At 40.2% G+C, this 27,855-nt stretch overlaps 1 protein-coding gene across 6 annotated transcripts in view; it reads right to left on the bottom strand.

Moving 5' to 3' along the window:
* CDK6 (cyclin dependent kinase 6) overlaps positions 1–18,670 on the bottom strand; it is a 136,148-nt gene extending 117,478 nt beyond the window's left edge. For 2 of the 6 annotated variants that reach the window (XM_039704964.1, XM_039705009.1), the window contains exons 1-2: positions 18,390–18,670; positions 15,972–16,458 (exon numbers count right to left, since the gene is read on the bottom strand). In XM_039704964.1, coding sequence (XP_039560898.1) covers positions 15,972–16,204 — 233 coding nt within the window. In that variant the 5' untranslated portion in view covers positions 16,205–16,458; positions 18,390–18,670. Of the gene's footprint in view, positions 1–15,971; positions 16,459–16,933; positions 17,004–17,483; positions 17,604–18,282; positions 18,307–18,389 lie in introns of those variants that run through there. The other 4 variants (XM_039704975.1, XM_039704984.1, XM_039705000.1 and 1 more) reach the window with 4 other exon arrangements.
* Between the last annotated feature and the right edge of the window lie 9,185 nt (positions 18,671–27,855).

The following is a 27,855-nucleotide window of genomic DNA, read 5'->3' as shown; positions in this document are numbered from 1 at the left end:
TGCACGGAGAAAAAAGAAATCATAAAACTGTCAAGATAAGTTAAGTGATTTAGGAACAAATGTCCCAAATTACAAAATAATCTATGTATTTAGGGTAATCAGTACATTTGGGAATCACTTGTTGTCCAAAGTCTCATAGACCTTCAATGACTTGTCAATGATTTTCAGTTAATATCCTAAAGCCTAAATCACAATATAAGCTTGGAAGAAAAAAACTGAGACTAGCTGCCTGCATTAATAAGCACTCACACTAAAGACATTTACATCGAGAATGTGTAGATAACACAGACCACAAGATGATTCCCATTCTTCGACAGCAAATGAAGAGCCAGGAAAGATCCAGCCCCAGAGCTTTTCCTTACGGCGCACTTCAGTTTGAGAGTCCTTCCATCACCCCAGGTCCCTGAAGCAGTAGGATATTCGTGAAATAAAACTCCTAAGTTATTCCAGGAAGCTGACCTCTACCATTTTACACAGGATATTAAATAGACCCCAGCTGTCTCCACTTAGAAGTGACTTAGTTCACGTTTTGTAAAGGTCCATTCAGCTGCTTTCTGAGTTATCGCAGAATTGAAGTGACTTTCTATGAAGAAAAACAAACTATCCAGTGATTTCCCTTACCTACTTTTCATGCAGGCATATCTTGGTTTTCAAACATCACAACTGGCATCTAGAAGCTCTAATGTAAGAATCTGTGTTTCAATTATGAAAATATTTGACTGACAAATAGCTGTGTCATGTCCATTGGAAGAAACATAAAAAGCAAAGCTTTATTTTTTGCTAAATGCAGGAAGACACAGTAGTCTTCATTTCTATGGACGCCCCTGTATGCAAGCACTTATGGTGTAAGACTATGGATCTAAACACAGTACAGTTCACACAATTTCACTACAGAAGGCAGAAAAGTGACATGGATTTAGAACTGTCAAAGCAAAAGAACATTTCTTCAGGCTTGTGACAATAACAGCGATTAAAATATCAGAAAAGCCATGGTAATCCACATACATTCAGAAAATTTTAGTTTTATTTCAAGAACTCAACAGACTTCAAAAAAAGCCCCCATTTAAAAGCTGATAAATGTTATTGCAATATTTTTGTATAAGGGATGACTGGGATGACTGAGTTCTCAAACTAAGTGACTAATGCTGATAAGGGATGGCAATTTCATGCTTGAAAGAAGAAAGATTGAAGTCACCTTGAATTTTGCAAGATCTGAAAACTTTTTACAAGTATTAAAGGAGATACATAATCACATCATCTCAATATTCTCTAATGACCTTAAAAATAAGTATTTGTACTGTGAACAAGAGGAGAAAAAAGTAATCTGTTATAAAAAACTAGTTGTGCTGCTTTTAAACATTGACATTCATTGTTCAGTTGCCTGCTGCCCAGGTGAGGTTAAGCCAATAGATGCCAAAAGATGCCTGGGCTCTTTGCCACTGACATTACGATTCATAATTTATATTTACTCTTTCCAGGACATATTAAATAAAATGTACTATTTTATAATACTAAAAGTGAGATGGCATTTCAGTACCATGTTCCAATTTTCAAAGTCATGTAAATTCTTAAAAACCATTAGCTTTTGGGATGGTTTTTTCCCGGACTTGCCCTTATCCCTTTTCCATTTTTTTCTAAATTTTAAAAGAGAAAATTGTTCACACATTTTCAAAGCATAGGCACTAAATGTCTAACAATCCTAATTCATGTTACAAGATAATAATTCTCACGTTAATTGGAGTCAAATCTTGACATTTTCATGGTTTTCCTTTTCCACATATACCCACATGTGTAATATGCATATCCAAACAGCTTAATAGAGTAGATTATTTGCTTTACTATTAGTATATTGTCTTAGTAGACCCATAATACACAAAACTGTTTTCAAGCCTGTTATGTCAAATTATAGAATGGACACTTCACATAAAAAATCATGGAGCAGAATCTTTTAGCAGTATTGATTGATTTTAATTTTGAAAGCTATTACTGAGCAATGTGGATGGACATGTTTTGAGTTTATGGAAAAACAGAAATTCCCCCAAATTATTCCAAGAGATAAAGGTATAGCACCCCTGATTTATAAAAACTCAGGTCTTGGATAATTCAGACTGGAATGTAAGTTAGACACCAGAGTCTTCCAACTATTTGCAATTGTACAATTGTGCAATTTGCCCAAAATTAAATTGAGGCAATGAAACTATGTGCAGCACCAAAATTTTTTCAATAATGACATAATAAACCCACTCAGTGGCAAATCCTGTATGAGATCAGTATGGCAGAATGAAGGGTGATGACAAAATGAGAAACCACAACTGAGAAAGATTTGAAAGGTGCCTTAAACTACTTGTAGACTGCATGAACAGCCATCTCCCACACACATCATCAGTTACTTTGTCTCTTGTAAATCATTAATGATTTTTGACCAAAATGGCTTCTGCTGGAGCTTAAAACTGGGTACAGGGTAAGCAGGCAATGCCCATCCATCCCAGCTACTATCAGCTCCCTTTAGCACTTTAATGCCAAACACAAAATAGAAGCAGACTGTCTGAAGCCAGTAAATTTCACAGAGACCCACATTCTCCCATTACAGGAAGTACATACATTTTGCCAAGTGATAAAAAAAGTGCCTTGCACAAGTTCTTACCAGAAATCCACCTACAACAGCCTTTGGTTAAAACAAATTTCCCCTATAATACTCATTTCATCTTCCATCTAAATTCCGGTAGTCCAAGTGCCCTCTGATTTCTATACTAACTTTTTGTTCCCCTACACCCAAAATAATTTCCTATTTGATTTTGTGACATCTGTTATTTACTGTACAAACTTCCACTTTTCACCTTCAAACTTTACTGACTGGCATTAATCTCATTGAGATTGAGCAAGCTACAGTTGGGTGGCCACTCTACATTGGAATCATAAACTGGTTTGGGATGGAAGGGACCTTAAAGATCATCTACTTCCAATCTCCCTATCATGCACCCTTCACTAGACCAGGTTGCTCAGCTCCATCCAGTCTGCCCTTGAACACTTCCATGGATAGGGCATCCACCACTTTTCTGGGCAACCTGCTTAGTGAGTCACCTACCCTCACAGTAAAGAAACCTTTCCTAATATCTAATCTAAACCCACCCTCTTTCAGTTTAAAGCCAGTCCCTCTTGTTCTGTCACTAAAAGCCCTTGTGAAAAGTCCCCCTCTTTCATTTTTGTGGGCTCCCTTCAGGTACTGGAAGGACACAAGTACATTATCCCAAAGCCTTCTTTTTCCTAGCCTGAACAAACACAAATCTCCTAGCCTTCTCTCACAGGAGAGCTGCTCTAGCCTTCTAACCATCTCAGTGGCCCTGCTCTGGACTTGCTCCAACAGATCCCTGTCCTTCCTGAGCTGGGGATCCTGAAGTTGGTTGCAGGGCCCCAGGTGGGGTCTCTCTCACCAGAGCAGAGCAGAGGGGCAGAACCACCTCCCTGGCCCTGATGGCCACACTGCTTTGGATGCAGCCCAGGACACCTTTGACCTTCTGGGCCGTGAGTGCACATGGATGGGTCATGTCCAGCCTTTCATCTACCAGCACCCCAGGTTCTTCTCCAAAGGGGTGCCCTCAATTCCTTCATCCTATGTTGATACTGGGGGTTGCCCTGACTCAGGTACTCGGTCTTGTTAAACCTCATAAGACTCCTATGGGCCCACTTCTCAAGCTCATCCACCTGCGCTCCCTCTAGAGTCAAAATGAGCATTTCGAGAGAGCACTTCATTGTACTCCATCATGGGCACCGAGGGTGAGTAGGATGAATTATTCTCCTCAAGCACATGTTCACTCTGCACTCACTATATGACTAAGATAGAATATACTTTTAATATTACGATGAATAGAGTGATTAATCACAATTACCTCACATTCCTATCTTGTTACGCATGGCTATGTGTACCTTTTGTGAATCCATCCTGATACACTGGAGCACAGCCACAAAAAGGGAGAAGAAACTCTGTTGTCTCCCTCGAACATCGCCCATTCCTCCAGAGAGTTTAAGAATCCAAGACCCTTAAACTGTCCTGCTGTATCTAGCATCCAGGAGGAGAATATAGATCAAAATAGCAGCCAGGATTTCAGTGACTGGAGAGAGCATGGATATCAGAGAATGGTGACACAAGTGACAAAAACTGTGCTGCTGTAACTCTCTATTTAAGTACCCACCATTTCAAATCTAAGATGTTTCATATCATTCCTCTTGACTGCTGAATTTTTGATTACTTCTTGTTTCTTAATCTCATTATTCTAAAGCCTACTGTTACTATGTCAAGTTTGGGAACCATCCCTTTTCCAAAAAATGTCAGACTTAATTATTGTGGCCACTATGACTGTGTGTCTTGACTATTAAATTTCTTAAATCAGCTATTGAAAGTGACTTTAGGCTATGCAGAGAGTGATCTCTCTTTTTTGTACTCCAGGAAGGGCTACTTCATTGACTGTAGCTCTAAGTTTTGTCTTTAAATCTTGTCTACTTGTCTTTAAACTTTGTCTACATGAAGAGTGGTTAAATTGTGCTTTATGAGTATTTTCATGAATTTAGTTTACTTTACAGTTTCTTCTAGAATCACAGGCTCAATATCCTTTCACTGATGTACAGGACAGCAAAAGATTATTTGCTTTTCACGACTTACGCTTTGCTTCTGCAGAATAATCTTGTTCACTCTCAACTCTGGGTTACTGATAACCCAAGCACTCTTTGAACTGTACTTTCTTACAGACATCACAATATCCTTTTGATTTGGGATATTCCAATATACTTTAAGTGTCTTCTAAGAAAACGCCCTCATCACTGTCATCACCTGTCTGCCATTTAGCTATATCTAAAAATACCTTTTATTTTTAGTCAAACATATTACCTGTCTCTTCTGTTCAAATCCTAACTGTTCTTGTACTGCCATGATCCTCAGTTCCAGTCTCACTACTGTATTTTTTCACTTAGGTACAAATATTTGCTTTTAAAATAACTGACATCTCTAAATGATGTTTTAATCTGACCAAATAAAATTACTTTATTACTTTTAAGTAATACAACTTCTTGAGTTCTTAAGAATAAAGACAATATGAATAATAAGCAACAGAGAATTGAGAAATGCCAGCTAATGCCTTTTTTTTTTTAAACGATGCTACAAACATCAAGGCAGTAGGATGAATGGGTTTCTATGCAGTGAGGAGATACAGGTGCTCAGGTCTGCAGAAGTATTAACTTGTCTGGGCTCTGCCTTAAGTTTAATGAGACATATCATTCTAATTTTCTGACCATAGTCATTGATTCCAACCTGTCTGGATATGGGTATTACTGCTCTGATTAAAACTTGTTGCTCAGCGTTTTATAAAAAGCAGAGATAAACAGTGAGGCAACAAATTGATTAAAGATGTCTGCGAGGAAACCACAAAGATCAGTGGGTAGGCCTATCTCCATTAACAATCTAGAAGGTTATCTAAGGATAAACAACACACTAATTAAAGTGCAGATGTTGCCTAATCTCTATGTCATAAAGTTCACAAATACAAAGTATACTGATAGATAAAGTCGGCAAAACGAGATTCACTTTATAATCTACTTCCTAGCACAGAGAAGGAATACAGGTCATTGACTTTCACTGTCCTGAAAGAACCTGGAAATCAGTAATAAAAGTTCTAGAGCTGTGCTAGTAACATTAGACATAAGTTTCAATACTGTACAGCAAAGTCTCTAACTGTAGCTCTACAAGCATTTGCACCAGAAGCATTTGCCCTTGAAGAAAGGAAATGTACACTGCACTGCAATCACTGCATCTGCGATGCAACCTGGAGTTTGAGAGATAATGCTGTACAAGATGTTTAGGTGACAACACAGAAGCAGAAATGGAGTATTTCAGAGGATACATGCTGAGTTAGAGGAATTATTTGAGGCGCAAAAGGGGAGCATAATTAGGAGTGTAACAGAAATGCTAAATCTACTTCAGTGAAAAACCTAATGAACTGTTACACCCCAGTTTGGTGAACTCAATAGCTGGAGCATATGAACTCTAAATGGTGAAGTCTCAAACATGCATGCTTGATGGGACACCTCTGCACAGTCTGCCTGTGCTAATGCATTTCTGCTCATCTTAACATCAGGACTTTATGATTTGAACAACCAAAGCTGTTTGAGTCAGTGCTGCTCTTTCAACTCCCCAGCAAAAACTCAAGCCCTAAATTTGCAACTTGATTTTTGGATTAGATGGAAGATGTGTATGCAATTCTGCCATTAGCAGCAAGTTTTAGGGTGATGACATAGATGAACAGAGCTAACTGCATATTGCTTTTCAGAACACACTGCAAGAAGCAGAACCTCTTCCTTCGGCTCTAATCCGTTGGCTGAAATATTGCATGATGATACACTACCACAGAGGCAGGGCACTTAAAGATCAGAACTGTATTTTCTAGAGAACACCAGCTAACTACAGTTTATTGAAGGTCTGTCATTTATTATGACACATATTTATATTCTAGAAAACTCAAGCCCTAAATTTGCAACTTGATTTTTGGATTAGATGGAAGAGGTGTATGCAATTCTGGCATTAGCAGCAAGTTTTAGGCTGATGACATAGATGAACAGCTAACTGCATATTGCTTTTCGGAACACACTGCAAGAAGCAGAACCTCTTCCTTCAGCTCTAATCCTCTGGTTGAAATATTGCATGATGATACACTACCACAGAGGCAGGGCACTTAAAGATCAGAACTGTATTTTCTAGAGAACACCAGCTAACTACAGTTTATTGAAGGTCTGTCATTTATTATGACACATATTTATATTCTAGACAGCCACAAGAGTTTTTCTAGGAAAATTATGTGATCATTAGTGAGGGAAACTGAAAAGCAAAAATCATACAAAATACATAGTACTGTGAATCTTAAGTATCGAATTGATCTTTAATATGCAACACAAAAAACCACCCCAATATATTTATATGACGAGGGAAGGAGTAGAAAATCAAAACTCCACAAAAAAAAGTGGGAATCTTAGCGAGATTTAGTAAAAGGGATTCAATTTTAACTTGGATATAATGTATCTATGAGAATCCCACCATATTTCTATTTATATGTTGGATTTTATTACAACTTTATTCAAAATACTGTTGCTAGGCATGTTTTAAATATGTTGTAAGTGAATGTAAGACTTTCATATCCTATGGATGTTTTTACTATCATGGTGTTTTTAAAAAATGTATGATTCTGCATTTCTGTGCATTACATATATCCAACTTTTTTCGTAGAAAAGGAATTCAATTCCCTGTTACAATGAGGGAAAGTTAAATGTGACATTCAATGGCTTCACAGCCCTCCCTTTTTATTGGGAAAGAGCAGAGTACGCAAGGTCCTCTAAGGTTGTTTCACTTCAGCAGTAGCTGTGTACCCAAACGAGTCCTCCCCCAAACATCTAACACAGTCAGTACATTCCCAACTCCTACAGCCAAGTTAAAGCGAAAACGGTCTTAGTTCAGTAATGATTGAGGTGGTTTGCTCTAATCAAATTAAACCAGCCAAATGTTCTTTTCAAAGGTAACTGTCTACTCTGCAGCTGTATGCAAAATACCACATCAAATGTAGAAAAAAAAAGTGATAGAATTCTATCCTTACAGTAGAGCCCTGGCTCCACAGATGAAGAGAAACAAAAGCACCAGTGCAGCTAGGAATTACGATCACAGAAAGCTCCCAGAAATATGCTAACTTAAGAAACAGTGAACAAAGTACTGAAATTTCCAGTTTTTAATTAATTGATTTCAGGGAAAGGGAGTTTTCTGGCATTGTTAAACAGCAATTTATCACACTGACCACACTTCAAACAGATACTAAAAGACTAGCCAAAGTTTCACATAAAAGAGAGAAAAAAAATCACACAGGCTTTTCCACTCTATTTCTCACTTCATTTCTCTGTTTCTATCAAAATATGCAATATTCTGCACTGACTAATGTTGCAAAAGTCTAAACTCAATAGGTTTCACTTAAACTCAGTATGATTCATCCTAGAACTGAGTTTTCAGTCATTAAATACGGGAAATTCCTGTAAAGATGAATTCATGTCTGAGTTAAGTTTTTTATTTTCTTTTATTAAGAGAAGATCAGTCACCTGTTAATGATAATCCAGAGTAATAAGCAGTCAGTGTTGGTATGAACCCTTTTAAAACAGTACAGAACTTTCTGCTAAGCTCATAGATTGTTTGCTAGGTATGCCATGGGACACCCACCCAAGGACAACTCTACCAATACCAGCAAATTGGCACACCCTGTATTTAGGTGTGAGAAACATTCACCTCATCCTAAAATTATGTGAGATACTTCAGAGAATAGAAACCCATCTTCTTCTGGAACTCTAAAAAGACATCTAAAGCATCATATGAAAGAGCTTCTTACTACTCATATAAAACATTTTTTATGCTGCCTAAAGAAAACACAACTGTGTGGTAGAAAGTTAAGGTCTGATTTTAAAGGGATTATTTAGGAGACTGTTTCCTTTTTTTCTTATGATGGGACAAATTTTCAAAGGTAAAGGGTAAATAAATAAATATAAAAATCAATACAAAAAATTTGGATGCAATGAGGTATTTTGAAAATATTTCGGAAATCAACAGTCACGTTTCCATTCTCTGACAATCATCTCATCAAAAGCTTCCCAAACGCCAAATGCCAAAGGACACAATGGAAAAAAACACTCCTTGGAAAATTCTGAAGAGGTTTATTTATTAAATACAAATATTCTTTAGAGTTTAAAGGTATACCTGGTAAATAATCGTGCCTGCATAATTAGAAGTATTTTTCAGATTGTAAGAAGATATGAAGAACAGGTGTAAGTGGAGAAATCTCTCTTTTAAAAGAAAAAACACAACTTAATTATATATGTATATGGGTACACTTACCTTCTGATAATTTGTTAGATCATTAAAAATCAATCTGTTCAGCAATACTGGAAAATAACTAGATTTCATACCAAGCAAACTAAATCCTCTAGATACATAAGTTTTGGAATGAACTGCAACCTCTATTGTATTTACTGTTACAAAACTTCATAGAATAATTTTAAAGCTTCAGAACTAAATTACATCACCTAAGAATTATTACAATGACAAATAATCACTCTTGATGTCAAATTCATGTTACTATCCTGTCAGGATAGTTATATTACTTATTCTGCATGATTCATTTTAACTTCTAATAGAAATATTCTCTAGAAATATGGCTTTAATCTAATACATGAATAAGAATCAGTATCTGTGATTTGTATTCTGATGTATATTGTCCCTGAACTCTATCCAGAAAGATGTTTTAAAATTCAGTGCATTCTTAGCATCATAGCTATTTCTATTTGATAATACACTTAGCTATTTCTATTTGATAATGCACTTAGTGCTAAGCTTCAAACAATAGCTTAAATCCCACCAAGCCCACCTGAGTGACTTGGTCAGTGCTCTGCTAAGTCACAAGACACCAGGTCCAGCTCTCTTTTAAACCCTGGGATAGCAAGCAACTTTTCTTCTCCCTGATCTGTTCCACACTTCAGCCATAAGTGAGTACCATGAAGCAACCTGGAAAGGCCCAATGAATCTACCCTGGCCTTTGTCTGTAAGTGTGGACTATCCTTTCTCCTACCATATAAACCTTTTGAAGGCTCAGTTTTGAATCCTGGACCCCACTCCATTCCCTGGAAATCACAACCTGCCATCAGCAATGGTTATGGTGGAAGAATTTGGCTTTCACTTCCAGGCAGCGCTCAGGAAGGCTAAATTTCTTCAAGAAGAGCACAGACATAACCATCCACAGATTTAAAGAAGGAAGGGAGCAGTGGACATAATCTAAAATGACTAACATTTACTCATACGAAGACTGGAAATGTGTTTTTTGTAAAAAACTTAGATTTAGAATGAGATAAAATACTTTTTTTAAAATGGTCTTGTACTCATTCCAGAAACTGAATTTCCTAAGGCTCAGAAGTCCATTCCATACTCAACCCTTCCTTCCTGACATGCTCTTATCTTGTCCTGTTTCTGCCAGATCATGTATTAAAACTAAATCATTGCATCCATAACTAACAAACAATTCATCTGATTGGCAAGAAAATCCTTGTCTTCCCTGTACATGTTCATTCTGTGTACTGTAAGGTTGCAAGCAGATGATGATGGGCCAGCATTCATGTCCACTCTCTGCACAATGTCCTCTGACAACCAATTTCTCCAAGACCAAGGTACCCTGTTCAGTGGCAAGCATATAATTTCCCTTTGCCCTCCAGCCATCAGAGAAGCCAATATTTCCAGTCCCTTCCTCCCCAAGACCTCTGCAGTGTCTCTCACAGCAGCCAGTCAGCACAGGGATGATCTCCCTTGCCTTCTGACCAAAACTGCTCTCCAGCCTGGAAATGCCTTTCCCTTGCCAAGGCACTTCCCCTCCTCACATCTGTCTTGAAGACAATCCTGTTTGTTTGAGACTAAAACTGACTCTGAAGCTCATTCAGTTTTTCCTTCCCATTACTCATCCGCCATTTCTACCTCAGCTGAGATTCATCTGCCACACAAATACTTGGCAAGTTTCAAGTTTCTTCTGCTCCACTCCATCTCTGCATCTTATTTTACTCTTTCTGTGTGCAAGACAATCTTCCTAACTAGCAAAACACCATTTTTTTTGTCTCTAGGGGCTTGCCAGATGTCATATTGAGTGATGCTACACAAAAATAAATTGTATCACACAATACAGCACACTGCTGATGTGCAAGAATGACCTCACAGACTAGAAGTTTAACATTAGCTTGGCAGAAAAAAGAAGGAAGGAAGCAGAATTCAGTAGAGACAAACACCCCCTAAAATAGAAATGTTTCACTTGACAGGATGGAACATCTCAATGATTTTGAGAAATCCTTTCAACTTATTAACAGTACAGTAATAAAGCCAGAAGCCAACATCAGCATGACCAAAAATTAGAAAGAGAAATAAAATTAGCTACTCCCTTTTGAATTTTTTCCCTTTGTATGCTTGCCCATAATTTTAGTTTAAAAAACAGAAAAAGGCAAAACAAATACATGTTCAAATTGTCTTGCAAAAGGTTAACTAGGTATTGATGATCTGCTACTGATATGTTCTGAATGCTTTACCAGGTCAGACAGGGAACTTCAAGACACTTATAAAAACACCTTCTAAGTACAAGGAAATTTTAAGCCCCAAGCCATTTATACACTTCTGGGACCTCTGAGCAAGGTCAAGCAAGTGCTGGTCTTTATGTCAGCATACACAGGGATGGGGAGTGACGTGTGTGCCAGCCTCTCTCCCCAGCACTTGGGTGGCATTGCCAAGGCAATCAGCTGAGGGGCTCCTCCCAGCACCCAAGTGCAAACCAAGAGACAACAGCATGGACCACGGGACTGCAAAAGCAGGGAAAAAGCAGCATGACATGACTGCTGTACTACAGAGAGCAGTTTACAGTGCCATTTATAGTTCAGTGGATATAAAGTAACACAGAAACTTGAACATGGCATAATTGTGCAAATAATCATAATGACTGCATTTCCCCCCACTGATTTGTACACAAAAAAGAATGAGGAATAGATTCAAACTCCCAGCTAGGTGGCTCATGCTGTGGAACCTAAGTCAATTAGTTGGGGCAAATATTCTGCAAAGAGAGACTCAAGACTTTTATTTCTTACATGGTTATGATCACTTTGAATGGCAAGATCTCTGACACTTACCTTTGAAATAACAACCCAGACTAGACTAAATTTTAATAGGTCATATTCAATATAATTTCAGCTATTTAAAAATTGAATAGCTATTAAACCATGAAAACACTGAAGAAGTTGTATTTATAAAAGAAAAGTCATGAGATAGGAAGTAAAAATATACAGCTTTGCATTTCTGTTCAATTTGCTTATGGCTTAATGCTATTAAAACTGTTAAATATAAATATGATAGAAAACAAGAATGCCAAGAACTACAGTAGTCTGTCTTGCATATCACCTTCCCAGAGTGCAAATTCACAGTTTGATGATGATTAAGATACGGGGGAAATTATTCATCTGATTACCAGCAGGAGAGAGATAAAATGAATGTGAGATACAGCTGAATTTAGCATTATAATCACAAGAAGAATTTTTACAGATATCTTGCAGCAGGGTTTTACACACAGGAATTTCCTGAATCTAATATGTCATTTATTCCTGGCAAAGTCTGTTCTTTATTGACATGTATTTCATTTTTTCCAACTAGACCAGCACTAAGCTATGTAACTGCTGGACCAACTTTTGCCAGATTTACCTACTGTATATATTAAAGTTTTATTCAAGCATTACATCTGAAAGGTGAGCTAGAGGAGCACCTTGATCATCCTACCAGCTACAAGGGACTTTTCTAAGCCCACAACACAGCTATTTTAAGATTGATTTACAGTAAGCTTTACTCTTGAAGATTCTATTTTTAACTTTGTTTTGTGAAAATAGATAGAATAGAGTGAGGTGTCCTGTCAGAGAGGAGCTCTATAAAAAGGGTAAATGTGAACAGGAAATGATTTTAAGCACATAGCAATTATTTTAACTGCCTTTTCCCCATGCCTTTCTATACACCATTCTTACCAGTCTTAAAAAATTTTAGATCAGTACTGCTTATTTCCATTACAGTACAGAGATTTTCATTACCATCACTGTTCTGATGAAGGTTATGTTTCCCTTTGATGCTTTTCTTGCACTTGGAACAAAAGAACACAAAACAAAGCTCTCATAATTAGCAAGCAGCATGAAAAGGTAGCATGGAAAAATATGATGAATCTTATGTTCAAAATTATTCTGGGCCATTTAGACATTTCTCCCTTATGGAGAAAATTCTCTTCCAACCCTAGTGCCAAGCACTGGAAACCAGTTTTGGCTCTAACTATTTCTCACAGGAAGTGATTCTACAACTGTTAAGACAAACCTGGGCTGCAGGAGCACTGCTAGTCCTGAATCCTGTTCTATGACCAGCAAAGCCATGGAGCTCTGCCTATGCCTACAAAGTACTGGGTCTTTCCTTACCACACTGCTCTTCACATTCAGCTCCACTTCACGGTAGCAGAGAAGCCCTGGGCTGCTGAGATCCCTACTGCACACTCTGGAGAAGCCCAGAGGTACCATCAGAGTTGAAAATGACACTCAGCCTAAGTTCATGTGGCCTGTGACCTCTGCTGTCAGCTGATGCCAGAATACCACAGCAGACCACAGGGCCTGTGCAGCTCATCTGTACAAAGTCTGTCTGAATCCTGACTCACTGAATGGCTGCTGGTTTGCACTGAGCAACTCATGGATCACACATGCCACTGCTCAGAGGTAACAGATACAACACAGCATCTGCAGTTCCAGCATAGTTCTCTCAGGCTAGTTGCTTGTAATATTCAGAAAAAAACTAGAGGTCCTCTCAAAATCAAAAATATTTGGTTTAAAATATTTGTGCTGTTATCACAGTGCTGTGAAAACAATGTACATTTTAATCCAGTATGCAGACAATGCATTTGGAATTGCTTTTATTTATTAGCCTGGCCATGAGATCAGTTTCCAGAATGCATGCCCAAACAATTAAAATATTTTGAGCATATGCTCAATAAATAAGTACAGTTAGATCAGCTGCTTAAAATTGCAGAACTTCTTTTATAGTATTTCCTTTTCTGAGTATATTTACATAGTACAAAAATAGATGTTTAATTTCAATAAATTGCAAACTCTTCTACCTTATTTTGTAACAGAACTGGGCCATTTAAATGTTTTCAAATAATTTTTCCATTTGAAGGATATGATTCTGGTCTCTCCAGAGGGCTCCTTATCTGCCCTACAGGTTAAAAATATGGACAAAGAACATGAGTAATAAAATGTGAGGAATAGCATTCCTCACATTTTAGAAGAGATAATGTTTGAAATTGCTTATCTTCTGCCTTTTTGTGGAAAAAGGTGTGCAACCAATGTCCCAGGCACCCTGATACCTGATACATTACCAACCAGCCCCTTGTGTCTGAAATGCTGCTTATGGCAAAAGGTACAGGCTTCACAACACCACTATGAGGACCTGAAACACACTTCCACAGATTTTTATATTGAAATTACATTCTCATATTGCTGGTTGAAATACTCACTGCTTTGCAGAGAATTAGTTTTCATTCAAGTTTGCAAAAATATTTGAAGTTTCAATGTATTTATGCAATGCTCTGTTGAGATTCAACTGCACTTAGATCAAGCAAAAGAAGCCTGCAGTTGCATAGTCAGTTCATCAAATAGCTCTTTGGAAAACAAGAACTCTATTTCATTCATTTAGCTGCATGTGAGATTAGAAAGCTTTTTAAGAAAAGATCTTTTACATCATATGGAAATATGTTAACGGTAGAAAAATTCTTAAGTATTATGTTAAATTATTCCTAAACAAGATTTAGCTTTCAAATATATTAATGCCTAAACCTGGACAACTAAACCCACATTTTCTCCCATAAATTGATGGGCTGCATTTCAAAGATTTTGACAAATCCCAATTATTCCTCTACTGCCAAGGATGAACTTTGTGCGTGCTCCTCTAAACCAAGTCACTTGATTCACTGATCAAACATAGGATGCCCACTTTTTAAGTATACTGACTAAGCCTTTGGCATTAGTAGGTGCCAGCCAAGATAATGGTTATTAACTGAATTGTGGATTTGCTTGATGAGCAATGGAAGTTACAGCCTGTATGTGACCCATTGCCCACTAAAGGGAGACCGATGACAAGCACTCCATGATCAGCATTTCAGAATACACACACTTTGCCTATTCAGTTTTGACATAAAGGAGACTGCCACATTAAACTGCCTTGAAATGAAATAAACAAAAGTGAATTCATCTCTAGCAAGTGACTTTTGTCACTTAAATATTATTCTCCGTCTCATCTTTCCTCTTGTGCCCAATAAACAAGCCCTGATCTCAGACCCTACAAAAAAGGATGATTACATTGTGCAAGGCATTTTGAATTTCACCTGTGAGTTAAAAGTATCTATTTCTCTAAGACTGAAAGAGTCTTGGTGTTAGTGAAGCACAAAAATGTTTTCCTTTTGCTGTGTAATATGCATGTAAGTAACACAAAGAATGGAAATACTCTTGCTAATATAGCACCACCAGCAAGATGCTGACCAGTTTCAATGTGGTATCTGTGAAGTGAAACTTACTTTTTGAAGTTCTTAATTTTAATAAAACATGCTGAAGGTTTCTAGCTACAGAAAAATGTAAGAGGTTACAGTAGGGCTAGCTTTATCATTGAGAGCACAGACCATTTATCCAGGATTTATGCTACTGACACAACAGGAAGGACATCCTGGGGCCACTGCCACCATTTTGCCAGCAAGGTCTGACACCTGTACTTTTGCCCTCTTGGTAGCAGAATCAGCAGCTCGCGGTGAAAATTAGTACCAAACAGTACTCAACCCTAAGGCTGCAGGAAAAGCTTGAAGTCTTAAGCTGTTGCTTCTCTTTAACACCATAATCTATAGCTCTCTATAAAAGCATATAAAAAGGCAGAATGTGCATTTCACTACTGCTCTCATTCTTGCCATTTCTGTAATGAACAGAGCTGGTAAAAATCAGCTGCAGCTGGCAGTACTAGTAGGTCAGACAAAACCAGGGAGAGGTTGGGTTTTTTTTCATTTTCTGTCATGCCTGAGGAAATAGTATATATATGGCTCCTTGCCCATCCATTCCAACACTTAAATCACACACCTATGCCTCTGGAGATGGGTGTTTGTGTGTGTGGGAGGCAATGCACAGGGATGAGGTGAGGTCTGGCAGGCTCACCATGGCCTGCTGAAACCTCAAACCACATTCCATGCACACAGTTTAGTGCTCACTTCAGCCACAAACCCAAACTAGTGTCCATTCCATTTATGCCCCCAAACTCTTGCTCACCCAATTCACGTACTCAACCCAGGACCTCACTGATCAGGACAGTGGTCCCACTTCCTCACCTGACCACGTTGGGGTGTTCGAATGTCTCCAGGTGCCTCAAAACTGCCACCTCTCGGATGGTGGACAGCGGCATGCCCTCCTCGCTGGTCTGCACCCGTACCCGCTTCAGCGCAACAAAGCGACCGCCGTTCTTCAAGTCTCGGGCTTTGAACACCTTCCCGTAGGCTCCTTCCCCAATCTCAGCCACACACTCGTACTGCTGGTCAGCCAGGTTTGTGCTGTCCTTATCCATGCTGGCACCAGTCCTCTTCCTCCTCTCCAAGTGCCTCAAGGTGGCTCTCAGTCTCACTCACTTTCTGAAAACCAGTACTTTGCTGGGATGCAGACAGGCCACGCACTTGGTACCTCTGCCACAGAGGCAGCGGGAAGCTCTTGCCCTCCTGTTCTTGCTCCTTTTCTGTACTGGCCACAATGCGCCTCCGCTTTTGGCCACCAGGAATTATCATACAGTCTTTGGGAGCATTGCCTGTGTAAAGCCAAACAAATCTGGAGGACAAACCAAGCAAAAAAAGTGAGTTTAGTTTAGTTTACATCATGACTTTGCATTGTTCAAAACCTGCTAAAATTAAGCTAATACAGATATGCAAAGCAAAATCGTGGTGGAAAGGAAGATGCGAAGCAGGAGGGTGACATATGTATCAACGTCCCGGAGTGGCTGATACACTACAAAGTTATCACGGTCTGCGCAGAAGGCTAGGTAGGCTTTCAGCTACAGAGCAACAGCATGCTGAGGGGTTTTACTGAAATGGGCTAAAGATGATGACCCCGTGACACATGGGTGATGGGGATGGCAGAGCTAACTTGGCATGTGTGAGAGGAAGTGTACCACTGCAAGAACAGGATTTCATGTCAGGATTTCAGGACTCAAAGTTTTCTTGATTTAACATGGTGGAGTCCTGGATATGTATTTTGTTATATTAGTGTCACTTGGTAGTAAATAATAGCATTTGGAGGTATCTACCTTGGTCTGCTCTCTCCTGTGCTAAGCCCTTCATGAACAGATCATGAACACATTGCAAGAAACAAAGCACCTGTGGAGAGGTGAAATACATGCATAGTTAGATGGCAATGATATGTTATGAAGCATTGTATGCTGAAGTAGTTTCAGAAATACGCACTTCAGCAAATTTACTAACAAGCAAGAGTATTGGCTGTGGATACTGCTACATGTGTCACAGCAGCTCTCTGCAAAGCAGCATGGTCAAAGATGTCTTTAGGAACAGCATGCTCTGCTGCAGAGTGCATGAGGCCAGAGAGCAGAAGCACTTTTGCATCCAGTTTCATCCACTTTCTGCAGGACTGGCAAACCCTCTCCCCTCACAAAGCTCCGTATCAATTCTTCCCTTTCCCTTGACCCTTTTCAATACAGCGATACAGTGACCCCCTGGACTGTAGCCCTCTCCTACACCGCATTTCTACCGCGCTAGGATGAATGACCCCCAGACAGGTGAGTCGGGGATCTCTTAAGGGGAACTCAAACACAAAGCGCGAGGGCTATTCCGCACACTTACGCTGATTTTACACCTTAGCTGGAGATGAAAAGCGCAATCGGAAGGAAACCTGTGCCCACTGCTCAACCCTTCTCCTGGGCTGCAGCCGGAGGCGGCTCCCTGCCTCGCCGGACCCAGTTCCCAGCACAGCTGCCACAGTTCCCTGCACCGCATCGCCCCAGCCACCGGGCAGCCCTGCGCCCCCCGCCTGCAGCATCACCGAGCGCGGGCCGCCGTGGGGGGCCACCCCGAGCCCGGTGTGCGGGGGACCCGAGCTCGGTGTGCGGGGTGCCCCCGGCCCAGCCCGGTGTGAGGGGTGCCCCCGGCCCAGCCCGGTGTGCAGGAGTGCCCCTGCCCAAGCTCGGTGTGCGGGCACCCCCGGCCCAGTCCGGTGTGCGGGGTGCCCCTGGCCCAGCCCGGTGTGCGGGGTGCCCCCGCCGCGCCGCCGAGCTCCCCTCCGCGGGCGCCCCGCAGGCGGCGGGGGGTGGCGGCGGGGGACACGCGGGGAGCCGCGTCCCCGCGCTTCCTCTCAGCGGACGGGGCGGGGAGGGGGGCCCGGCTCCGCTGCTGGGCAGGACGCAGAGAGGACCCCTCCCGGCGGCTCCCCCTGAGGGCACCCCTTCCCCCGCGGGCCCCTCCGCGCCCCCGCACCGACCCCGAGGCGGCTGCCCCGGCCCGGCCGCCGAAGGGACGCGTCCGCGGTGCCGCCCGCGGGGAGGGGGGGTGAGCGGTGCGGGCTCCCGGGCCGGGCGGGGAGGGGACGGCGTGTGGGCCACGCCGCGGGGCCGGGTGCGCGGAGCACATGGGCGCCCCGCGTTACCTGGTGTGCGCCACGGCCGCCTGCACCGCCACCAGTTCCCCAAATAATCCTCAGCCCCGGGGGGTGGAGGGGGGGGAGGGAGGGGGTGAGTCCTCTCTAACACAAACCTCCCATTGAGCGAGGCGGGGTGGAGAGCCGGCCTGGGGTCTGCCCCTTCACATGGCGGTGTCTCCGGCAGGTCCCGGCAGCGGCCGCCCGGGCCACACAGGTAGCTGATCCGCGGCTCGGCCGCCCTCGGCTCGCATCCTCCTGCCGCCGCCGCCGCCGGGCTGCACCTTGGCGCAGAAGGAGCTCGCACTCGTCCCCCAGCCCGCTCCTCCCGCCCCCACCCTGCCCGGGGAAAAGGAAAACGCGAAATAAAAATCGCGGCCGGCGGCCCCCGGGGAGCTGCGGCCCTCGGCGCCGCCGCCGCTCCGCCGCTGCCCCGGCGCTGCGCTGCCGCTCCTCGCTCGCTCCCCCGGCCTCTGTTCTGCCTGGGAGCAGCAGCAGCTTGCAGCCTCTTTTTTTTTTTTTTTCCCTCTCCTCAACTTTTTTTTCCCCTTGCTTTCCCACGCTGGCTGAATGTGACTTGACCCCGTTTCAAAAAAGTTTGACATAGTGCTTCAACATTTCCGCATTCCTCCCCGACTACAAAGGCTGCAGCCGCCTCCTTCTGCTTTCTGTCTCTGCTCTCTGTCTTCACACTCAATGAAATCCTTCATGTGCCCCTGCCAAAGGCAGCCGCATACCGCAAGGGTCGCCGCGAGCGCCGCGGCCAGGCACGGCCCGGGGCGAGCGCCCCAGGGGGTCCCGGCAGGGCCCGGCCCGGCCCGGCCCCGGCCCGGCCCCGCCGCGCTCGGCGCTGCACGGGCGCGGGCTCCGCCGGCCGCGGCAGCACTGAGAGCCCTGACTCATTCCTAGAGCTCCGCGTGCGAGGCGCTGGGAAATACCTTTTGGGGTTTCGGTTTCCCCCCACCCCCCGTCCTCATCATGGGAAATAACTATTTTTTTCCCCTCCAGAAAAACGCGAATTCTTCTGTGCTTTTTAATTTTTTTCCTTTTTTCCCCCCCCTTTTTTTAAATTTTTTTTTTTTTTTTTATTTGCTGCTTTCCATTCACAGTCAGCACAGAGCTCCGGCAGGAAGTAAGCACCCATGAATGCTTTCGGGAAGCATCAAGAAACTTCGTTGCTGAAGAACCCCCAATCACCGCAAAGTCTTGGCCCCGACAAAATTGCTGCTGGAGATGCACAGGGCAGGGGGCCAAGGAGAGCACGGTGTGCAGAGGAGTAGGTTGCACCGGCAGCTTGTTTTCTGATGCAGAGAATATTCTGTATGGAGCCAATTCCTGCAAATATTGAAATTCACTGCAGGGAAAAATAAAAAAAAAAATCACAAAACAAATACAAATAAACTATGTCTCCATGGGGAAAAAGCATATGACCTAGTTCCCAGTTCTCCCAGCTGGTACCCTACCCTCTAGCACATGCTCTTCTGGACCTCAAGGATGATTATTATCCAGTTCCTGAGCCACCTCATACACTGGTTTAACTGGGAAGGAGTGGACCCAAATCCCCTTTTACAGTGAGAAGTGTAATTTAACTAAGTGGTTTTGTAACTATGAAAAGTGTATGTCTAGAACTTGGCACTCTAAAGTGATTTAGAATAACTATATACACACACACACACACACACACACACACACACACATATATATAAAATATTGTACAAATTAAAATAATCCATATCAGAAAGACACATATAATTACTCCAGCTGGGCTCACAGTGCTAACCAGCATACATGAAATCCTATAGGTTAAATAAAAACTGACTTCAAAACTGACCCCAGCAATTCCTCATGCCCTTCCTTCTAAGAGGTTTAGAAGCAGCACCTGGAGGGCCAGTGAGGGGAACTGGTTGAGGGCAGAAGGGATTTCCTCCAGATTTCCTCCAGAGAAAAGACAAAGCTGGTACCACTCACCTTCAAGGAAAAGGCCAGTGGCTTGTGAGTTTTTGCAGGAGACTGTGCATACTTATCAAGAACTTAATTTATACTCACAATATATTTTGGTTTAAATCACAGAAATTTCTCATCAACTTCTGAAGTCCCTGATTTTTCAGAAAAACATGCTGAAGTTAATAGCAGATAATATTAATATTAAACCATAATATTTAAATGTCAAAGTGTCACAAATTCAAATACACAGATCAAATATTTGTTATTAAAATATGTGAAAAATCACATCACATCATAAGGTTCGTATGTACACGATCTCCCTTCATTTTTTTGTTTCGTAACATTCATGCCTTTCCTTTCCTTTCCTTTCCTTTCCTTTCCTTTCCTTTCCTTTCCTTTCCTTTCCTTTCCTTTCCTTTCCTTTCCTTTCCTTTCCTTTCCTTTCCCTTCCCTAATATTTAGGCAGCTGTAACAAGGTTGGCACAAACCCCTCCCCAGGTTCCAAAGGCACTAATTGTCTCACTTTACTTGCAATAGGTTTCACTTTTGGGAGGGAGAAGTGAAGCCTTGGTTGCTGTCTCCTCCTGAAGATCTCTAGATCTTTAAATTCCCGTCGGGCTCTGTTAACTGTGCTGTTCCCAAGGAGGGGCTGAGGGGCACCGGGTCCTTTGGCCAGGAAAATGTGCAGCCTCACATTTGGGATGAGGTAGAAAAGAGATTTCTGCAGTACCCTGCCATTTGCCTCTGTGCTCAAATGTGCTGGTTTATCATTCTTCTACTGAACAGTATTCAATGCAAGATCACCTTTTCATCCCAAATTGTCCCAATATTTTGGGGAGCATATGTATGTCTTTTAAAAGTGTTCTAGCTGCCTTTCTGTGTGGTGATGTCAGGAGAGATTGCCGTGGGAGATTATATGCTCATGATGCCAAATGGAATGAATTTATAACGGAAAAGTGCCACATAGTTAATGTGGCTTTATATGCTCAGAGTTTTTTGAGGGACTTTTTAAAAAAAATGATATGAGTATTTTTTTCCTCTCTGTTTGAAGTGGTCAAACTACTCTGTCTCCCAAAGTATAAAGAAGCTATACAAATCTCCAAAATTACCTAAACAAATTTTCTCAATTATCACAAGTTAAGTGATTTCAGGAAGAGATTTCCAAACATAATTAGATAAAAATACCAGATAAAATATATGATATTAAAAACAACTTGTTGTAGAGGCTGAAATTATTACCTCAATTGTCAATGTTTTTTGAAAATATAAATTTCAAATTTATATAAATTTCAAATTCTACTACATTTGTTTTAAAGTTGAAAATCCAGGAGATGCTTCAAACAATATACATGTTAGAATAGTTAGAAAAAGTACACTGTACATAATAGATATTTTCATAACAAGCTTTAAAAAGGTTTAATCTTTTTTGTTTGTGAGAAAAACATGCTTCTTGTAACATTTCTGATTTAGGAGAGGTAAATGTACATTTATTTTTTATCAACAATGGGAGTTTTTCCATACAGAAATTAAGAAATCCCTTATTTCTTTTAAAATTGACAATATTTTAATTTTTAGAAATTTACAGCTATTTTTGGAAATTAGTTTTTTAAGAAGCTTATTAAATATTGTTATGAAATGAATTCTGACTACCATTTGTAGCTATTTCTAAACTTATGCAATTCTAAAGTATTTTTTTGTTCTAGAAATACAAAAATTTGGAAATGTGTATTGCCAGAGGAAGAAATTTCTTTCTGCATCACTGTTTTCTGATTTTACATCAAAATTTTCTTTGTGAAATTGTGTTTTTCAATGCTTTTCAATTTCAGTATTTTTAATTTAAATTTATTTTTAAATCACTAGAATTTCAAAGAAATCAAGAAAGATAGAATCCACTTATACTGAAATTAATTTAGAAAGAAAAAAATTTAATGAATTATTTGAATTTGAATTAAATTTCAATCAAACTCCACTAAAATTAAAAAGAAATTGTGTTATGTGCTGTACACAAATCACTTCCATAAAATGAGGTCTGTACTGTTTTGCTGGAAATAATGAATAAGCCAGTGGTGTGGAAATGGATAACAAGCAATTACCAGAATGAGTATAAAAGCAGTTGATTAAAAGAAGCTGGTGGTGGTGGGCAATACCAAGAATTGTGATTAATAGACCAAGACTTTCAGAAGGGATGGGACACAAAGTGTTGTTTTGCTTTGTGCATTTTATCTGTATTTCTGGAACAGCTGAGGTGCTGCTGGGGATTCACAGTTTGATCTTACAAGAAGTGTTCTGTAGAACAACATGAAACCTTCCTTTTCAAAGAACAGATTTTCATAAAGGGTTTGGAAAATAGTTTGCTTCTATTGGGGTGTTATTGTCAGGGTTTTTTTATTAACTTGCTACTTCATTCTCAGTCAAAATTGTTTTAACCCATTTTTCTAGGCATTTATCCTCCAAGAAAACACCAGAAGTGATGAAAGACCAACTATTGTTGAAGTAGAAATACATCAGTCAATTATTGTGAATTTGAATATTTAGAATTTGTTTTAAAATGTTAGCATAAATTATGACTTTTTAGAAGTTCCCTTTAGCAAACCAAAATAGGTTCTCTAAACAAAAGTTTTAATTATACTGCATAGAAAATTATTCCTGAGAAGAAATTTCAGACATCAAATCTAATACCAAACTTGGGAAATAATTATTCTCACCTATTATTAGGCTTGTTATAGCTGTGTGAAAATAGATTATAAATATATATTACGTATTTTAAAGCTACTTTTAGTGAAGCATAGGCATAATGAGAAAGATGATATAACTGAACACTAATAATTAATTCCAATGTCAAAATGAAAATATTTTTCAGATGTAACTTCTTAGTTGAACACATAAAAATTTTAACATATTTACTAAGATATTTACAGGCAAATAAATCATTAACATTCACACAATGTTTTAACTAATTTAAGTGACAGAAAGTAGTATCTAATCCCTGTTAACCATAGCAGCCACGGCATAATTGGCACTGATTAAGGCATCTAAGCCAATTACAGTATGATTGTTTAGTTTATTTTTCTTTCAATCAGAGCCTTTGTTTATAGCAGATAATTTTATGTTTTACAAATTGTATCTTTCTGTTTTTACAGTAATAAACTATACTGTGAGGCTATTGTTCGTTAGCACAAAGAACCATAACATAATGTCAGGGTTTAAGCATGCACATATTTCCCCATATTTGTTTGTATATGCTTTAGTAATTACCGGTGGCAGAAGTGGCCAAGAAAGTTGCCATGAGAAGAGCACGCCTACAACTAACACAAGCCTGTTTGCTCCAATAGTCTCTGCATGTTCCTAGGAATGCACCTGAGAGAATCCAGCAGCTGTATTTTGCCATCCAGCTCTTAAGGCAATAGCCAGTGAATTTCATTGACTGCCTTCATCTTTCTAGTTGCCTTTTGGGGATTATTGTGCAATGGATGATCAAGGGCAAAATGTATACCTACTGTGAAGAAAATAGCTTGCTGTCTGTATTTGCCTCGTTCCCTGAAGCTTTAGCTCAGAGCTGGGTCCTGTCTTGGACTCCACACTGTGCAGCTTCATGCTGAAAGGCAGTCTGCACCAAACGGCTTGCAGTCAGAGCCGGGAAAAGGGAAGGAGAGGGAGGGAACACATTCCATGAAAACCACACTGCAGGACAGTAGTGAAAGAGTACAGCAAGAGGATGGATCTTCATCTGCAGCCCTGATCCTGTGATCTTGCACAGGGTGGATGCTGTATGTACGCTGCAGACAGCGTCAGAGGCGGTGAGGTCCTGATGGCGTGTGATGCCCCAGGGCTGGCAGCCAGGCTGTGCCACCGTGGAAGCTGCTAGGTAATCCAAATCCCTAACAGGAGTGACAGTGGGGAAACGAGCCAGCAGAGTCTGTTGAGATGGGCTCTGCCAGTTCATCCTGGGACCCTGCAGCATGAAGCACAAGGTGGAACTCCCAAGGAGCTGATGCCATCTTCCATCTGTGGTCTCTCGCTAGCACTCTTTCTTTCAGCCCAGAGTGGAAAGTGTATCTGTCTTGGCCTCAAGAGTTAGATTTTTTTTGAAAGGGGGCTCATTGGGGCAGAAATATCAGCCACCCTGAAGCTGGCAATAGCCAACAATTGAGGGACATGGTGGAGAAGGGACCTGTGTTTGATTTACTTCCAAGTGTTTCCCCTAATTTGCAGTCATTGCTTATTGGTGTTATATTCTACACTTCTTTATAGTAATCTTTGGCAAGGGTGAGGTTCTTCCCTCTTCCTTTCTGCTCTATTTGTTTTAGTGACTTTTACATCTGCTCAGGTAAGTATATTTACATCTGTGTCTATAAACTCATTGTATAGATGCACCTTTCTCTCTTCATGCCATTCGCAGAATGTTTACTCTTAATCTCTGTTCTCCATTCAGTGTAGAAAAGAAGACGAGAGAGTTTTTGCTGTGAAAAGTGATGTTGTCTGTGGAATCTTTCAAAGAACACCCCATTTGATTTGTATGCCATAATCCTAAACCCTTTTGTGCCATTCACATATTAAAAAATGACTCAGAATATGACTTAGTTTGGAATGTAAATATGATCAGGAAAGTTAGTCACAGAAAACAGGACTTTACTCAGCTGATCTGGTGCCAAATAAGCTTAGTGTTACTGTTGGTAACAGTGACTAAAACAAGATTTTATATATTTTCCTCCTGTCAGCATTTCATAGAAAGGGAGTAGACTTTGAATTCAGATAATGCATAGACCAGGTTCCTAAGCATGTTCCAAGTGTGGGCTTCCTTCTGTCATGCAGAAAGAACCTACCTTACCCCAGAGCCCACATGGCTATCCTTGGGGTGGATAGCCAATAAGCCTTTTTTGTGTTGCACTTGGGAATTAGGTAAATTTGATCTGGAAATTGCCAGTTCACCCAGAACCCCAGCATGCCATCTGTATTGTCCCATTATGGAGAGAAATGGCTTATTTGCTTCTGCTTAATGAAAAATGTAGTAACATTATTTAAAAAAAAACAAAAAAACAAAAGCAAACAAACTTGGTGTATGAGAAAGGAACCTATCCTAAGTATGGTGCCACTGTAAATTAATTAATATTTAGCAAAAAAATCAAACAGAAATATGACCACATATGATCTCTGGTGTCAGTCAGTAAATATAAATGTAATGAAAATTAAGTTGCAACTATGTAGCATTTGACTGCAGAAGACATGAATAGTGTGAAACTGCCAGGAGCTGGTAAGACACTGATGTCTAAACCTCTAAAGCAGCATCGTGTCCTATCAGCCAGGTGATGGAGGGGATAAGGAAGGGCTGCCCCTCAGCAGCTGCAACAGGCAGCAGTGTTTTCTTTGGTAGAAATAACTGGGAGTTACATTGTATCACTGATTGATTTATGCTGGTCTGCCACAGAATCACAGAATCATAGAACGTTTAAGGGTTGGAATGGACCTTAAAGATCATCTAGTCCCAACCTCCCACTAGACCAGGTTGTTCAAGACCCCACCATCCAACCTGACTATCAGATCTGTGCTGGTTATTGATCTTTAGCAGAAATAATTGGCTTAATTTACAGCACAGACCTATGTTAGGCATTAAGAAACACCTTTTAAAGACAAGTATATAGTTAAGTACAAGTATTCTAGTGGAGGATCGGGCAACTACAGGAGCTAAACATCTTTTGGGAATGATCTAATCTGCTCCAAAAAACTGGGATGGACTAGGTCATTCTGAGATCATCTCCCATCTATCTGTAAGTGTTTCTGATAATGTACCATTCCTGAGTACAAACACAATAAGAGCATATAATCATCAACAGCTATAACAGAATAAGTTTTTTAATTTATGAATTCTGGAAAAGCACTGGGAATGTGAGGACCCAGAGAGCAGCTAACTGTTCTCTGGCATTTAACAGCAAGTGTTCAATGCTCTTTATTCTGTCTATGGTGTCACATCAATGCACCCACTTCTGTTTTTTCTAGTTACCTGGTAAATACTTAGCAATGATTTCCAAAGGGGAAAACACAGTCTGCCTTACACAATTCTGTGGATTAAGAAGTGGGATAAAAAAGAAGGCAAAACTTTAAGAACAATCAAAATTAGTAGTAATGACAAAAAATTAAACCAGCCAGCATGATTTGCCCATATTGGGCATCTGGTGATAACACTTTTGTGTAAACTGCCATAAAACACAGACACAGTGTTGTGAATATCGGTAAATGATGCCAATATAATTACCCACCACATCATCTAAAATAGTCATGCACTTTACATTAGAAACTATATTAAAGATATATTTTTCTACATTATATTTGTTACACTGCCTAAAAAAATGACTATTATTCTTATCGCTATGAATCCCTTCTCAGCTCTTCAACCTATACCATGTTGAAAAATAATTCTCTTTTTGAGTAGAATAGAGGCTGTTGAGAATTATTCATATCACCATGGTGCCACAGGGTAGGAACTGATAGCTTTTGGTAAACAATTCCTTGATGTTGTCCGTAACAGAGACTTAGAAATACAGTGCCATTGAATCCCATTGTAACTGTTATTGATTTTATTATACTGAAAATTTGGTTAGACCTCAATATTTGTAGAGTAGGCACAAAATGCAATGCATGATGAAGTCATGTAGATAACCATAGTGGGTATTAAATGTTGCTGTCTACTGTTTTAAAGGAAAATTAGGCTTTGCAAGTATGGTCAGCTGTGTTTTCAGGATAAAAACACTTCTACTGGTATTCTCTAGAGGATGATGTGATCTCATTGCACATAGATTTACACACATAACTCTATTATAATCAATCAGCGTTCCTACCATAAATCCTCTAGCTTTTCCACTGAAAAATTGTATCCCTTAAGGCAGCAATTGAGTTTAATCTTTTAAATGTGTTATATATATATATATATATATATAAATATATCCGTATACTATTATAATCAATCAGCGTTCCTACCATAAATCCTCTAGCTTTTCCACTGAAAAATTGTATCCCTTAAGGCAGCAATTGAGTTTAATCTTTTAAATGTGTTATATATATATATATATATATATAAATATATCCGTATATTAATATATTTAATCTAGTAAATGTAAAATAGTACTACAGTATGAAAAAACTTGGGGAACTAATGTTGAGCATGCATGCACTAACTCATTTTAGGAACATTCCAGATTCATAGATAGATGAGCTTGTTATCCACACATACCAGAAAGCTTCTATCAAATATAATTATGCAGTAGATTATGTACAATGGATGGCTGCCAATATTCCCTACTTGTATGACCACTATAATAGAATGGTCAGTTCTGAGTGTGTATTCTGGCCTTCATCAAGCTGCTTTAGAAAATTTATTATTTTTTTTCATGCCTGATGCAAACAATGTGCTGTGGTTGTAAAAAGCCAACATCGATGCCAGGATGCATTTCTAATTTCTCAACAAACTTGGAAATCAGGTACCAGATAATGGCAACAGCTAATTAAAAAAAAAAAAAGAAGAAAAAAAAAGCAGTTATTCTAGGTCAGAACAAAGATCTCTGTAGGGCAATCCCTGACAGTGGTTAATACATTAGGAGAGTAGTATAAGCACAGTACTCTAAGTTTCCTACTCTACTGTTAACA

This window comes from Passer montanus, unplaced genomic scaffold (genome assembly GCF_014805655.1).
Source record: "Passer montanus isolate IOZ18808 unplaced genomic scaffold, ASM1480565v1 scaffold10, whole genome shotgun sequence".
Lineage (NCBI taxonomy): Eukaryota > Metazoa > Chordata > Aves > Passeriformes > Passeridae > Passer > Passer montanus.
Note: the sequence above shows the minus strand (reverse complement) of the source record. Positions and strands in the feature narration are given on the sequence as shown.